Source organism: Phalacrocorax aristotelis, chromosome 13 (genome assembly GCF_949628215.1).
Source record: "Phalacrocorax aristotelis chromosome 13, bGulAri2.1, whole genome shotgun sequence".
Classification (NCBI taxonomy): Eukaryota; Metazoa; Chordata; class Aves; order Suliformes; family Phalacrocoracidae; genus Phalacrocorax; species Phalacrocorax aristotelis.
Genome location: NC_134288.1, coordinates 8891534 through 8906167, shown reverse-complemented (window position 1 = coordinate 8906167; position 14634 = coordinate 8891534). Strand labels below are relative to the sequence as shown.

Below are 14634 nucleotides of genomic sequence, written 5' to 3'. Positions count from 1 at the left end.
TTGGGGAGGATCCCGAAGAAGACACAAGCATGAATCACAGGCCACTAGCAGTGACATGGAAAACAGAGCTGTCCCGTAACAAGGCTGCTTGCTATCTGTGAGTCTGGCAGTGTCACTGTGCCTCACGCTGGGGCAGAGCGTGCCAAGCTCTGACGCAGCAGCCAGGAGGGACCAGGCCAGTAGCTGACGGCTGAGTCCCTGCCCAAGCTCTTGGGAGACAGCAGCACAACAGACCAGACTGCCTTCTCCCCCAGCACTGCTCAGAGAGGTGTCAGGAAAGGGCCAGCTCTGCTCTCCCCACCACATCAGCCCTGCTCACTCCCAGGACTAGCACCAGGAGCAGGGGTCTTGTCCAGGGCCCTGGACAGGCTCAGCCAAGTCAGCTGCCCTTCCATCACACTGCCAGGCAGGGACACGTTCAGACCCGGGCAAGGAGCTGTGCATGCTGCTGTACCCTGGTGCTGCTGCCCGGCAAGTGGCATGAGCAGTGGGGCTGACTCACCTTGCAGTCATGTGCCAGGCTATGCTGGGAGCTGAGCTTCTGTCCCACCACCCACAAGGGGCCAGGGCCAGGACAAGGGCCAGCGCTCACCCCCCACTGCTGCCAGGACTTACTCTGAGGGAAACGTGGCGGGTTGTCATTGACATCGGTGATTACGATGGTGACTGTGGTGGATCCAGACAGGCCACCCAGCTGCCCTGCCATGTCCGTTGCGCGGATCACCACCTCATAGCGGTCCTGCGTCTCACGGTCCAGGTCAGCCACGGCTGTCCGGATCACACCTGGAAACCAGCAGGACAGCGTGAGCACAGGCAGGTTGCAGAGCATCCTCAGAGTCAGACAGGGTGAGGCTGGAAGGGGACAGTGGAGATTACCTTGTCCAATCCCTAGCTCTAAACAGGATCAGCTAGATCTCATAGCCTCTCCACATATGGCAGATGCTCCACTCCAATACATCACCAATCTTCATGGCCCTTCCCTGGACTCACACCGGTATATGCCCATGCCTCTCATATTTGGCAGCCCGGAAGCAGACACAACACTCAGGTCATCTCACCAGTACTGAGTAGAAGGGACAGGTCACATCCCTCAATGCTGGTGATGCTCTTCCTAACGCAGCCCTAGGGGCTGTTAGCAGCCTTTACCATAGGAGCACAGTTGCTGGCAACAAAAAACACCATCTGCTGGGCCCCAGCGCAAAGGGGAGCAAACCCTTCTGCAGCCTTCACAGAGATCACATAAGCAAAAGCCAACTGAGGGGAGAAAAGGTCTCTGGAGAGAAGAACAAGCCCATGGGATTGTCAGCCAGGCAGAAACACCCTGAAAATCCCCCCAGAGCCCAGGAATAGCCACAGGCCTAACCTGATCCCAGCAAGCCTCTGCAGCCAATTTGCAGGCACGTTGCATGAAAGGTTCCCGCCTGCTGCTTCTACTGTGGGCTGCCAGTAGCTCTGACAGGGTTAAACTCTGGCTCAGAGGAGGTTTGTACTTCTCTAGAGGGAGGCCAGGAGCCTGGTGAAAGATTGGTGGGGGCCAGAGGCACAGGAGGGGGAGGACTCTCCCAGATGTGGGGGCTGTACTGAGGCCAGCCTCGAGGTTTGCACAGAAAGGCTGGGTAGGAGCCCAGGCTGAGTCACAAAACCCCGTTGGCACAAATCTGCAACAGCCCACTTATCCTTATCTGCTCTAGCAGGAGCCAGGCTTGCTGCTGCAGCCTTCCTAACAGAACACAGGTGCTCCAAACCCAAGCTCCATTCCACAGGTGCCTCTGGCCCAAGCATGCCTGGAGGGCCCCCCGGTTTGATTTGGAGAATGAGGGGGCGGCAGTGTATTTCCAAAAGTGTGTCTGCACAAATCCCCTCATTTTAAAGCATCCTTCTAAGTTAAGGAGGCCAGAATGATATACATGCTCTGTGTCAGGAGCTGAGAATGCACTGAAGACCGTAAAGCTTAACGAAATGTACGGTATGTTAGTACTTTTTATGAAATGAAATCCCTTTTAAAAAAAGTGTTTATAGGTCTTCAGTAGTCATCTGGGCTTGGGGGAAATGACCAGGAATAAAATATGAAGGAATGTAAAGCAAGAAAAAAAAAAAAGAGAGGTAAAACCCAGAAAACACTGTGAATGGCAGAAGTTACAACTTCCTATGTTACCCAGGAGTGCTTCATTTACATGTTAAAAAAGCAGAGAAGAAATATTTTGAGAATGAAAGAAAGAAATTACTCTGCCCTGAGGTGGCACCAGGGGCACACATGAGCATGAGTGCATACACGAATTCAAGGTCACTAGCGGCACATTCCCAATCCCACTATACCAGCAACACCCCAGAACAGCTAGGAATGGCTTAAAATCCCCTCCAGCTCAGTTTCTTAACGTTCCTACAGATTTAGACATTGTTTTCTGTTGCTGTAATTGCTCTCTCTTCCAGGCTTTTCTGTTTAACTATTATCTTTACCTCCTCCTACTGTGAACTGCAAAATCCATCTTTGCTTTGTTTCACCAGTAATCCTTCCTGGTGTTAGGGAAGATGCTGGAAGGGGGTTGCCTGGATGCAAGGCGTGGGTCTCCAGCAAGTGGGATCGACCTGGAGGGAACAAGGAGCTGCTCCCTTGCCAAGTGAACAGCAGAGAATCATCCAGTTGCTCTCAGCAACTTGCAAGACATTTGCTGACATGCAAAAAAGCGAGCAGTGGCAGAGCATCACGGCCATCCAAGCCACCTGGCTCAAAGCGGACACTTCTGGGAAGCCTTCAGCACAACACGAGTACAGTGGAGGGGAGAGCTGGGTGCCAGCAGGCTGCAAGGAGACCAGACGTGGCTTCAGGGACATACCCCAAGGCTTTCCAGGCATCAGCCAGTGGGCTGCCAGTTTCCCCATTGATGTCTGGCATGATCTTGTGCATCTCCTGACAAAGGCCGTGGGTGGATAGGTCACACCAAGAAGCCACTAATGCTGGGACCCAAAGGCAGTCAGAATGCCACTGTGCTAGGAGGATGAAATTCCTCCCCCTTTGGCATGACATTACAGGCGCAGTAAGAGCTGGCAACACTGTTCTGGAGATATTTATCTCTCCTTGCTTTCTGAAACTAGCAATTATTCCAATGATTATAATTGTTAGGATTTATTATAAAGACATAACCACCATTTCAGATCCTTGCAGCTCCCCGGCTCTCATGGATAGGTACAATGTCACCTAGCTTCCCTTGGCCCTCTGTCATTTCAGTTCTGTAATTACCTGGACTCCCAACTGCCTTCAGCCCTATGAATTGAGAGGAGGCTCTGTCTTACCCACCATCTCTTGAGCACTTCGAGCATCTGCCTGTTTACACACTCAGGTAACTCTTAGCCCTTCTGTTGCTCAATCACTGTGGTCCACGCTCCAGCCAGCATGCAGGTCAGAGGCAGCACAGAGCACTGCAGAATTTCTGCTACGGAGCATCCCAACCCCTCCACAGGAAGACAGCAGGTGTTTACCCCGTGATGGGGCCCAGGGTCTGTACTGGCTCCCTTGTTCATCCTGGGTCTGTTCAGATAAAGCCATTTGACCAGGAGTCCCACCCCACCTCATCCAAAGGGGCTGAGGGAGCACCGACAAGGGATTGATGAATACACCTCCAGGCACGTGTCCCAGTGAGAATTGCAACCTCCTGTCTGAGAGCAGGCAGGACTGGCCTGGCACAAGCACCATTTCCCCAGGGCTGCATGGGACTGGCCTCAGCCAGTCGTGCTTATAGGCCCCTCTTGCCACTCCACTATGAATACAAAACCGTTATTTCTGGGCAAGCACTATCTCATTGAAATTTAAGCAATTCTGTTAATTAACAGGGTCTGAAGCATTTTATAATGAAAATGATTCATGTCAGCACAATAGTGATGAATTGGGATGAGAGGGAAAGAGCTCATGCATTCACCAAGGCTGTAATGACTTAACTGAGCTGCTCGTAATGATATAGCTCATAATACACCATGCAAGACAGGAGGAAAGTGCTCAGGCGCTTCTCAGAACACCTCCAAGGTCACCTGTCCCAGCAGGGAGCAAGTCCAGGCCATTTGGCACATGCAGAGCCAGGCAGACAAATGGCCCCAGCCAGCTCTTATTCTTCAAGTGGCACGAGACAGACAAAACCCTCGCCTTTTACAGGAGTGCAGAAATCACCTCCTGCCAAGATGCTGTTTGTCTAGTCCATCCTGGAAGAGTGGGGGTCTGATGCAGATGAACTGCCCCATACCTCTAAGAGCCCCAGCAGGATTGTCACTGAGAAAGTTGTTCCCCCTAAAGTTGTATGGGCCGCACCAGGCTACTCCCCAAGTGTCAGGCTGGTTTTGCCTTTTAGGCTGAGGCACCACTTACCATTTGCTAGTGGCCTTGACAAATCAGGGTCTCCAAACATGCTCCACACCAGTTCCTTGAATATGGCACTATGAGTGCTGCCATAAACACCCACCAGCAGCAAACTTGCGTGGTCCCATCTCCTAGAGCCAGAAGTGCCTCTGCTTCTAAAACCTGAACCCCAGGGACTCTGCAAAAGCAGCATCAAGTGATGGTGGCAGAACTGTTCTCAGCGCACAGAGACAGAAGAGGCAGGGATCTCTGCTGCTGTGTGTAGAACACAGAAAAGTCCTTGCTATCATCTCCCAAGATTCACCTTGTTCCAGCCAGAAAAAACTGCCAAACTTTGTCCTTCCCAGACACTGCTAACAAAGCAAGAACAACCTCCAGCTCAGACTCATCTCCCTAGTTCTTGTCAGCATCTGTTAGTTGAATAATACAGACGCATGGTGGCATACCCTCTGGTACAAGGCACATGTGGCTTTCCATCATGATCCAGATTAATCAGTATAATTACCAGGCAAGGGGACACTTACAGCATCACATGAATACCATCAAATCTGCTCAAACAGCAGACGCTCTGGGTGATAAAAACAAAGCAGGACAAAGTACTCAGCAGGTAACTGCCTTCCAGGAATCCCACCATTACAGGCTTTCTCTGCTCTCAGATACTCCTAGCTCAGATGTCCACATCCTCGGAGACCCTCTGGACAAGGCACCTTCTAGCTGAGGGCAGTCAGGAGCAACATGCTCCCTGCCACAAAGTGCAAAGACAGAAAGTCATGGAGTAATGTATGTGGAAGTATCCTCAGGAGGTCCCTGGTCCAACTACAGATCAAAGTAGGCAGTCTTCAAAGGCAGATGAGATTACTCAGGGCCATATCCAGTCAGGTTTTGAGTATCTCCAAGGATGGAAATGCCACCTTCATGGTGACAAGTTTTCTCTTCCTGCCATTTGTGTCTTTTTACTGTGCATGCCTGAAGAGCCTGGCTGTCTTCTCCATGCCCTCCTATTAGGTAGCTGGATAAAACAGATTCACTTGTCCTAGCACCTTGGCCAGTTAAAGCAAACAGATCTCTGCCTCAGCCCAGGGGTGGCAAGGCACCTGCCAAATAGATTGCAGATTCCTCACCTGTGCCCTCACCTGCCTGCAGGGACATAGAAATACGAATATATCTGCCATGACACAAGTGCTGCTTGAGGCATACTTCCTGGAGGAGGCCAGCCCACTGCAGATGGGGTCTTAGCCCCAAAAGCCAGAACATCAGCCACCCTACATGCACAGTCCCCCTTCCTGACCTTCAGCTCAGGACAATCTGGGAAGCAGAAGCTACAGGTGGTCTGAGCAAGATATTAGGGACAAGGTTCAGGACGCTCATGGCTCTTCAGCAAATAAAGTACAGAGCTGAAATTTGGAATTGGAAACATTATGGTTGCATCAGCAGAACCAAGCTAAGCAGCAAAGTTAATCAGAAGGGTACAGAGTCACACAACTATTGTGACTGAGGGATGCTGCAGCCTGCAGATTTCTAATGCAGTACCTTTCATAGTGGGTAGCCAAGTCCTTTTCAAACCAGCGTGCCCCATAGCTCCTAGAGCAGCACCTACAGAGGCAGAGCTACTGCCACTGCTCAGAGAAGAGCACCTAGCAGGGGCTTGTACCTGACTAGAATCAGCCTTGCCCATGCCAGCACAGAGGCAGCAGTGCCCTAGAGGGAGACACCTAAAGTGAGCTACAACAGATGGGCCAGCACACTTACCCTCCCTTTGTCTCTTCTTTTAGCAGCTGAATTACTTAATATTAATTCCCATTGCACATTAGTAGATACACCCTGATTTGCTCAAGATGACCAAACATACAGTTTGGTCCCAAACCAACTGAAGTTCCTGCATCAATCTGAAAAGGACTTCTAACGTTCAGTTTTACTAATAAGAGCACCTAAAATAAGCATGGCTTCTCTGCAGACTCTCATCACCTATGCTCAGAGTCCTTTGTCCCTACGCACAGCTCTGGTGAATAAGCTTCTGGGGTGGGACACAAACCTGCATAAACCCATGAGCGCACAGACGTGCACATACCAATATCTGTGTTTCCAGGCACCAAGGAGCATTTTTAACAAACTGGCAAGAGCAGCAGAGAAACACGTTCTGCCTCCCACCACTGCATCACACAAATCCAACAGTTCATCAGCCCAAATCAGCAAGCAGCATGTCCCCAGCAAGAACTCCTCTCCCAGCCTACCCTTACTACCCTGGAACTAGGGCTGTGATCGGTCTCCAAAAAGGGCAAGGCAAGGCTGACAGGTAAGGATGAAACAACTAATGACTGCACACAAATAACCATAAACTTCATCCCAGCAGGCCAGTATTTCCTGTACTTCCTGGCACAAGTACCTCTCAGCCCTCACTGGCTAAGTCTCCAAATCAGGAGACAGGCTCTAGAACTCAGGAGCTGTTTTAAGTAATCATTAAATGCCAGACTGCATTTCAATTAGCCTCTGAGTCCTTCTGACTTTTCCCTGCATACAGCAGAATGACAAATTTTAAGAACAACCTTTTCCTTTCAGTAAAAAGCAAGATTCTCATGCCCTCTCCTGAACTGACAAGCTGGGCTTTTAGGAAACCAGCAAATATCATGAGGTCTACGTTGTTACCTGTTGTGATTGTTCTGTAGCAATCTATATCCCCTGCAAAGGGATGAACAAGACTGCTGGAGCCAAGGGCACCAGGCTGTGGTCCCCTTCTGGGTGTCAAGTATTTTCAGGTTTCCTCCTGAGGCTGTGGGCAAGGACTGCAGGCAGCGGCGAGCCTCCAGCCATGCTGGAGAGAGATGAGAAAGGGCATTGCAAAGAAGATGGGAACAGGCATGAGCAGGCAGGCACAGCTGCCTGCCTAAGAAGAGCTTTGCCCCTGTAAAGGTGAATAATCTGCAAAGGTATAGAGACCGCAGGGTGATATAAAGCAACATGAAAATTTGGCCTGCAAATTTATATGCACTCCAATTTCTCCTCTCATGAAATGCACCAGGAGTGACATATTCTCTGCACCCATCTCAGCATCTGAAAAGTGTAAGTGAGAAGGATCTCGGTGAGGACAGGATTCCTGGAGCTAGAAGAGGAAGTAGCACTAAACGTCCCAACCTGCATCCACTGGATAAAGCTGTGGCTCACAGCTCCCGCAGCTGCAAGCCTGCCCCACAGCCAGTCAGCGCCTGCTGCAGGGTTAGAGGGGGCTCTCTGCAGTCAGACTGAAGCACGCTCACTCACAGAGCCGACACCCATCACCAATGGCAGAAGCGGCTGTTCCCCAACAGAAGCAGCAAAGCACACATCCATGCTGACAACTGGAAAAGCACAGCCTCCTCCAGCAGGAACAGGGCAGCCACAGAACAGTGCAATGCAGCTCACCTGTTACAAAGAGCAGACAAAGATCAGCTGCACTTTATCTGCAAACTGAGAATGAATAAGGGCAGCACAGAGCCTAATGCCTGCAGGCTCTTGCAAGGAGCCTAGGGGATATTCTCATAGCTGGCACAAAAATTCACGCCTCCAAAGTTTTTGCATACAGAGCTCCCCACCAAAAAAGCCACCACACCAAAAAAAGCTAGACCTTGAACACATGCAGGGTACATTCTGGGACCTGATTTGGGCTACACAACACAAACCCACAGACAGTTTCAGCGTTTCAAACTTAGTTCTCAAAGCACAAGAGGTAGTGGCTGGTGTATCTGAAAGGAAAGAAAAAGCTCGTGTACATCAGTTGTGCTCTTTTCTTCACTATTATTCCACACTGTGGAAACTGGAATCATTCGCCACAGCTTTGTGGACACCAGCAAATGCCATGCTGCAGCACTGCTATTCCAGTGAGGCCGTCTAGTTCCTCGTCACCCTCCAAAAAGATGTCTGAGACTCCATGGGAATTTGGGCTTACTGAGTGGTAGGACTTGGCGTAGCATGGCATCAGGTCAGTTTGGGTCTGCCTTTGAAAGGTCCATTGAATCCAAAATCCTAGCTGAATAGTGCAGCTAGTAACACCCAAGAACAGGAGACGAACTAAGCAACCTACACACGGTTCATATCCTGTACTCAAGTGTGCAAACCACACTTGTACATGCAACACCTACGCTATGAAGGACAGTGCGAAAAGAGCTGGCTGCGAAGTCAAGGAAGGAAGAGAGAACCCGTGGCTGGAAGGAGACACGGGCTTAGGCGGTGTGCAAGGGAGCATGGGCATGTATGGAGCTGCAAGAAAAGGTGGAGAAGGAGGTCAAAAACAAAACGGGAAAACAAATTGTTCATTACCATATATTATAAGAAATGTAACATGCCAGGTTTTTATGGTTCTTTTTATGGCTGTTAATAACAATGGTGGCTCTGAGAGTTATGCTGCTGCTACGGATAATTAAATCTTATGGTCAGGGCAGAAGCCAGGCCTCCCAGTGCAGCCAAGCCAGGATTCCCATGTGGAGCACTAAAGGCCTGTTCAAGTGCAGAGTGGGAGCGAGATGGGATTTGCTTAGGTGCATGTGCTGGCTTGTGGCCAGTACCAAAAGAGACATGATGAAACAACGTTCCCCCTCAGCACTGCCAGTCCTGTACCTGCTGTCCCCAGCAGCGCATCCCTACGGGCTAACACTGAAAGCGGGGCACGCAGCTCACTCCAGGCGCGAGGCCACAGGCAGTGCAGGACAGACTGCAGCTGCATCTTAAATGGTCAATGGACAGAGCTGCACACCCCATTCCTGGAGCCCAGGCGAGGCAGCTAGGAAAGGCTATTTGCAGTTAAGACATCACCAAAGAGTCAGCCCCAGTACCTGCTTTAGGTCAGATATTCTGGAAACAGACATGCTCAAGAAGGGCCAATGACTCTTCTGCAGATTGTCAGCAGTTTTGCTTTTATGAATCACACGCAAGTAGACGAGCAAATCAACCCCCACCAGTGTATCAAACGACCAGCTTGAGAATTAAGACACAAAAAGTCAAGGAATCCAGAAGCTTGGATTCCCAGAATGACATTAATTCTCACCACAGTCCCACAGGGCACATTTCAGTTTATGCCTTAATACAGAGCATTAATGTTGTTGCAGGAAGCTGAGCCTCTGCATGTCCTGACTTGTGCATTTTGCTCCCAGTGGTCCCTCTTCATTCCAGCAGCCAGGGTTCCACTCACGCAAAGCTGTCTCAGACTAACAGGATCTCACATATATCTGAATTTTCAGCATTCAGTCCATTGTTCATCCACACCCCCAACCCTCCAATAAAACAAAGCAAATCTGGGAGAGAAGAAAGCCCAGGTGCAGCAGCTGCTGGGCCAGCAGTGGGGGCAGCCCCAAGGTTGCTCCTGTGCACTCTCCCCACACCAGCCTCTGTCCAGACAATGGCATTTTCCACTGAGTACCCCAGCTCTGCTGTCAGGTGTGCTTAGGAGTTACCAAATTTGAGCTTTGCTCCAATGGGAGCCAGGGCAGGTGGCAGAGACAGGACTGTGACAGGCTTTCTCATGCACACCAGACTGGTTTTCAGCAGGTGCATGAGTGCACACAGATGCAGAGACTCAGGCACACATACCTTCTTTACACTCTCCTTACACCAGAGCCTGCGAACAAATTTCACCCTGACTTACATAAAAACAGCCTTAGAAAATATCTATTAGCAGACACAGGTCAGCCTGACAGAGACTTGGCACTTCAGTCCAGGGGTCGATCTCAGCCTGTGTCACTTTCAGCAATAGGGTCGGGGGAGATGACTTTGCTGTCCAGATTTCCAACAAGAGCTGCAGCTACCCAGCATGCTTGTCCTTTGACAATTTTTCATTAAACTGTGGGTACTTTACTGCATGCTTTGTGCCTTAAATACCTCTTATTAGCATTTGAGTGTCTTCCCTCCTTAGAAAGCTTGCAAGGTTCCCATTAAGGGTAATGAGAGTCACACTCCTGGGAGGCAAGGAGAATATATACCCCAACATCTCCTGGTTATGGTCTACTCTAACCAGTATGTCAGAGCATCATCTGCTAGGGATTTATTACAGAGGCATTTTACAACAGGCTCTATTATAAGTTATTAAGGAATGGAGCAGCTTCTACTGTTCTTTCATTAAATATTAATAGAACATTTATAAACCAATCCTTAATTTAAAGTGTTACCTTTAATCAAAGCCCTGCTGATAACAATGCAGCCTTTGGTAAGGCCCCTCTGGTAGTACTTAAACCTTTCACACTGAGATTTTATGTGCCTGCGGGTGCACTCCTGCTCTGGGCATAGAGCACAGAGGAGCTCTGGCTGGTGCAGGTGCAGGCAGGGCACTCTGAGCTGGCAGCTGCAGGTCTTGCTCCATGGTGCTGCCTGCCGCAGGCACTGCACAGAGCCAGGCAGCAGCCTGCAGGGCTGTTGAGCTTCCTCTCCAACACCCAGTAATGCTCATGGCATGGGTACCCCAGCACCAACACCCAGCATGGAGGTGCAGGCCTGCTGGCACACAGCCATGCACCGAACAGATGCAGGACACATGGCCACGGTCTGGTGTCCTGACATCCCACACAGACTGCCCCAGCTCAGCTGCGTGCTGCTCACCTGTTTTACTGTCCACAGTAAAGTGCTGCTCGCCCTCCAGTACGCTGTAGACTACCCGGGCACTGCTCCCGTATGTGGGGTCATCAGCATCAGATGCCATCACCTGCATCACAGAGGTGCCTGCAGCAGGGACAAGGAGGAAGACAAGAAGTCAGGGATAAGGTGAGAAGAGCAATGCATACCTCAGGGCCAAGGGCTGGCAGAATGGGAGAGCAGGGGCGAACACTGATCACTCGTACATGCTGATGGAAGAGAGAACAGTTGGGTGCAAATGCAGCATTGTCTCCCCCTAAATGTCTGAGAGCCAGGACTCCAGACGCTGCTGCAAATGCCTGTTCTGTCCTGCAGAGTGGCAGGAGGGACCAGACCTTGGGCCACCTCAGTGTTGCAGTCTAGGCAGGACCTGCTGTCCAGGAGATCACTGGTCTAAACAGCTGGGAGCTTTTCTCGCAGCAGAGTTCTACTGAACCATCTGGGAAGCAGCTAGGGACAAGATTTATCACCACAGCTGCCCCTTTCCTGTCAGCACTGAGCAACGTGGTCACCTCCAGCCCATAGAGGGACCTCCCAGCCTGGGCCCGATCCACATTCCAGCACCACATCTCTGCAGCAGACAGACCTGCAAAGGGACAACAGCCACGGGAGAGGAAAGGCTTTTGCTTGCCCATAGCCAGACACAGTACCACGTCCTCATGCTCTACACGTAACAGGGCAAAAGAACTATAAATTGGATAAAAGTCCATCAAATGTCTGCAATTAAGTTATTGATTTTCAACGCAGCCTCATTAAACTGGATGCTTCACTCCAACTGCCCCTGTGATGGCTTTAATTTGACATTATGTTCAATTTGACAAAGCAGGACCCAGGACATGAGAATGCGGCTGAGATCCACAGATACAACAGAAGGGAGGAAGGAGGGGAAGCCTAATTCTGCCTACAGACACCCCTGAGAAAGGAGATGGTGTGACCAAAGACCTGTGAGGACAGGCTACCCTATTCTATGTCTAGCACCAGACTCAGAGCATCCCTGCCCCAGAGGCTGAGCACTGGCACCAGTCACCTCTCTGGTGGGATGAGGTGCAGGACAGGGAAAAGAGTCCTGAGCTGCTCATAGGAAAGATCAAACCAACTGGGAAACTCCCTGCTGCAAATTACTGCCAGAGCCAAGAGCTGACAAGGCTGGCAGAGAAGCTGGTAATTTATAACAGACAAGAACCCCCAGCAATGACTGCAGCTAAAAGGTAGGTTTTGGTTCAGAGATAACTCCAGGGCACAAGACCAACCCAAACTGAAGGGGCCAGGAGAGAGCACTTCACAGCTCTCATTGCTGCACCCAGCAGCTCTGTTCTGCCACAGGCACCAGTTAGGGCTGCCATGCCACCAGCTGAGGACCAGAGGCACCACACTCTGGTCCAGAAACTCTTCTATTCTGCAGTGCATCTGTCTATATGCTGCAAAGACAATCTCACAGGCTGGTCCTGGCTAGACCCATGTCATGAATAACCCAGAGCCAGGCTTACTACTGGTTGTCAGCATCCGAGTCCAGACCCGTTACATTCCCAAACGCCAGAGGTACAAAGTCAGAAGCAGCCTCTGTTCCCACATCACAGTGGGCAGAAATGGAGCTGGAACCATCCAGATGGAGGATGAGGAGCTCTGGTCCCTGGTGCCTTCCTCTTCCCCTGTCAGGAGACCACCAGCCCACAGCCTGCAGGCAAGGCAGGCAGCCAGGGCACTTCTGCACCAGCCCAGCCTGGACTCAGGCAAGAGATGAGACAGCAGAGATAGCAATGCTGCTGCAGGCAGCTGGGATGCACATGCTCCCCCCAGTCTAGTTCACTTCTGATCTCCTCGAAAGGGTGTTCACATAAGAAATTGAGCAGTTACCATGGTTGCTTTTCATTCTTCCTGGCCATCTTCTCTGAGCTGCAGCTCTGCTGATAACATGAGAATCGCCCTCATCGGTCTTCAGCAACAAGCTAGTTCGAGTCAACTTATTTATGCTTTGCTGTCTCCAGTGAAGTTATGGTGCATCCCTGCCAGGCACATCCAGATTACACCACAGCAACACTAGCTCCCTGCCTTGCAAAGAGCTGTTTAAGAAATACTATTGCTGCATTTCCTTGAAAGGGTCTGTCCTGCCCCCTCCTCCGCCTCCCCCTGCCTGCCATCACGCAACTATTCCACCAGACATAAGCCAAGGCAGATCACCCCCACACCAGCGCCCGCACTGCATGTCCCTTCAGGCACTCTGGCATGTTCCCTTGGGAAGCTTCTGATCAGAAAGCTGAGAAGGAAGAGACCAGAGAGAGAAAAGTACATGGCACTGGGGTCTCCAAGCACCCCTCTCCCAACTGCAGCAGAGAAGCCCTGCTAGGGATGCTGGAGGTGCCAAAGTCTGAGAATCAGAAAAAGCAGCACCTGCCCCTGGCAAACAGGTAGGTCTTCCTCTGTGCCCGGCCTGGCAGCAACCAGCTGAGAGTCCATGCCCAGTGTCCACAGCAACACCCGCCCCTGCACCTGCACTTCGTAGCACCCATCATCACCGCAGGCAGAACCAGTTGACGTTGCACAAAGAGCCCACACTCCCAGAACCACTTGCTCTTGCGTAGGCATCTCAGAGGCAAAGGGTTAAGAAGTCCAAAACTCACCCACACATACACAAGCCCATCAGTTATTTGCCTGCACTTGCCCTGCATACAGTATAACCTGCGTCAGGACAGCCTGCATGCAGACAGAGCAAGTGCCCCAAGAACTATGCCTCAACCCTCTATCCCAGCCATCTCAGTGGTGTCACCCCATAGGTGCCAGCCCAGTGATCATTATACTGGGGGTCTAGCCATTAAAAGTTTGCATCAGGCTCTGCATCTCATGCTGCTTCCCCCCAGATACGTTCAGTTGCATAATTCACCTACTAATCCAGCCCTATCAGACAAACAGCTATACTCTGTGTTCCAGTTATTTACCTGAACACTGCAAAACTGCATCAGTGCAGTCCAATGGGAAGGCAGGATCCACACCCACCCAGAGGAGGGTTTTGTTTCTCCATTTTAAGCCATGTTCCCGACAAGCCAGGCAGGTTGCTGCTCCGTTTTCCAGTGCCAGCACCGAAAGCTCCTGGCCATGGGGCTGCCTCCAGCTGCTGGGTGCTCCCAAGCACTGGAGCAACAGGGCTATGGGGTGGTAGATCCAGGCTGCTGGGTCCCAGACATGAGCCCCATGTCTGGGACCAGAGCTTTCCGCTCTAGTTCAAGGGGAAAACAAGCAGCATGAGGAGCATTGCAGCAAGGCACCTTCAGCTCAGAGGCAGCAGGATCATGGCATACTGCCCTTAGGCTGAAGCCAGCAACCCTGAACGTGATGAAGGCTCTGCCCTTCCCCACCTGCTCTCACAGCATCTCATTAACAGATGAGCAACAACAGGCAGGTAGGGAACATTAACCTCACTTTGTGCCTTTATTTCTAGTCTGTGAAGATGCAATGCAGCCTGCTCAAGGTCACCTGTAGGATATCAGGAATCTAGGAGTCCAACTTTCCAGCACCCTCTCTTAACTCCCACTTATCTCTTTTCCACCCTCCCCTCACCCTCTTTCAATCTGAAGAACAAAGGTCTTCAATTCCAGTTTAACTTGATCCCCCTCCTTCCTCCAGAGACAAGCCCAGGAACACTGGCTCCCACCCCTGCTCTTAGTCCCTGCTCTCCAAGCGTAGCACTGCCCACAGCAAGTACA

At 51.0% G+C, this 14634-nt stretch overlaps 1 protein-coding gene across 7 annotated transcripts in view; it reads right to left on the bottom strand.

Moving 5' to 3' along the window:
* The window catches only part of CDH22 (cadherin 22), a 95810-nt gene that overhangs the window by 39042 nt on the left and 42134 nt on the right, over positions 1-14634 (bottom strand). For all 7 annotated transcript variants that reach the window (XM_075108378.1, XM_075108376.1, XM_075108380.1 and 4 more), the window contains 2 exons: positions 10904-11023; positions 616-783 (listed from right to left, as the gene is read on the bottom strand). In XM_075108378.1, coding sequence (XP_074964479.1) covers positions 616-783; positions 10904-11023 — 288 coding nt within the window. The remainder of the gene's footprint in view (positions 1-615; positions 784-10903; positions 11024-14634) is intronic.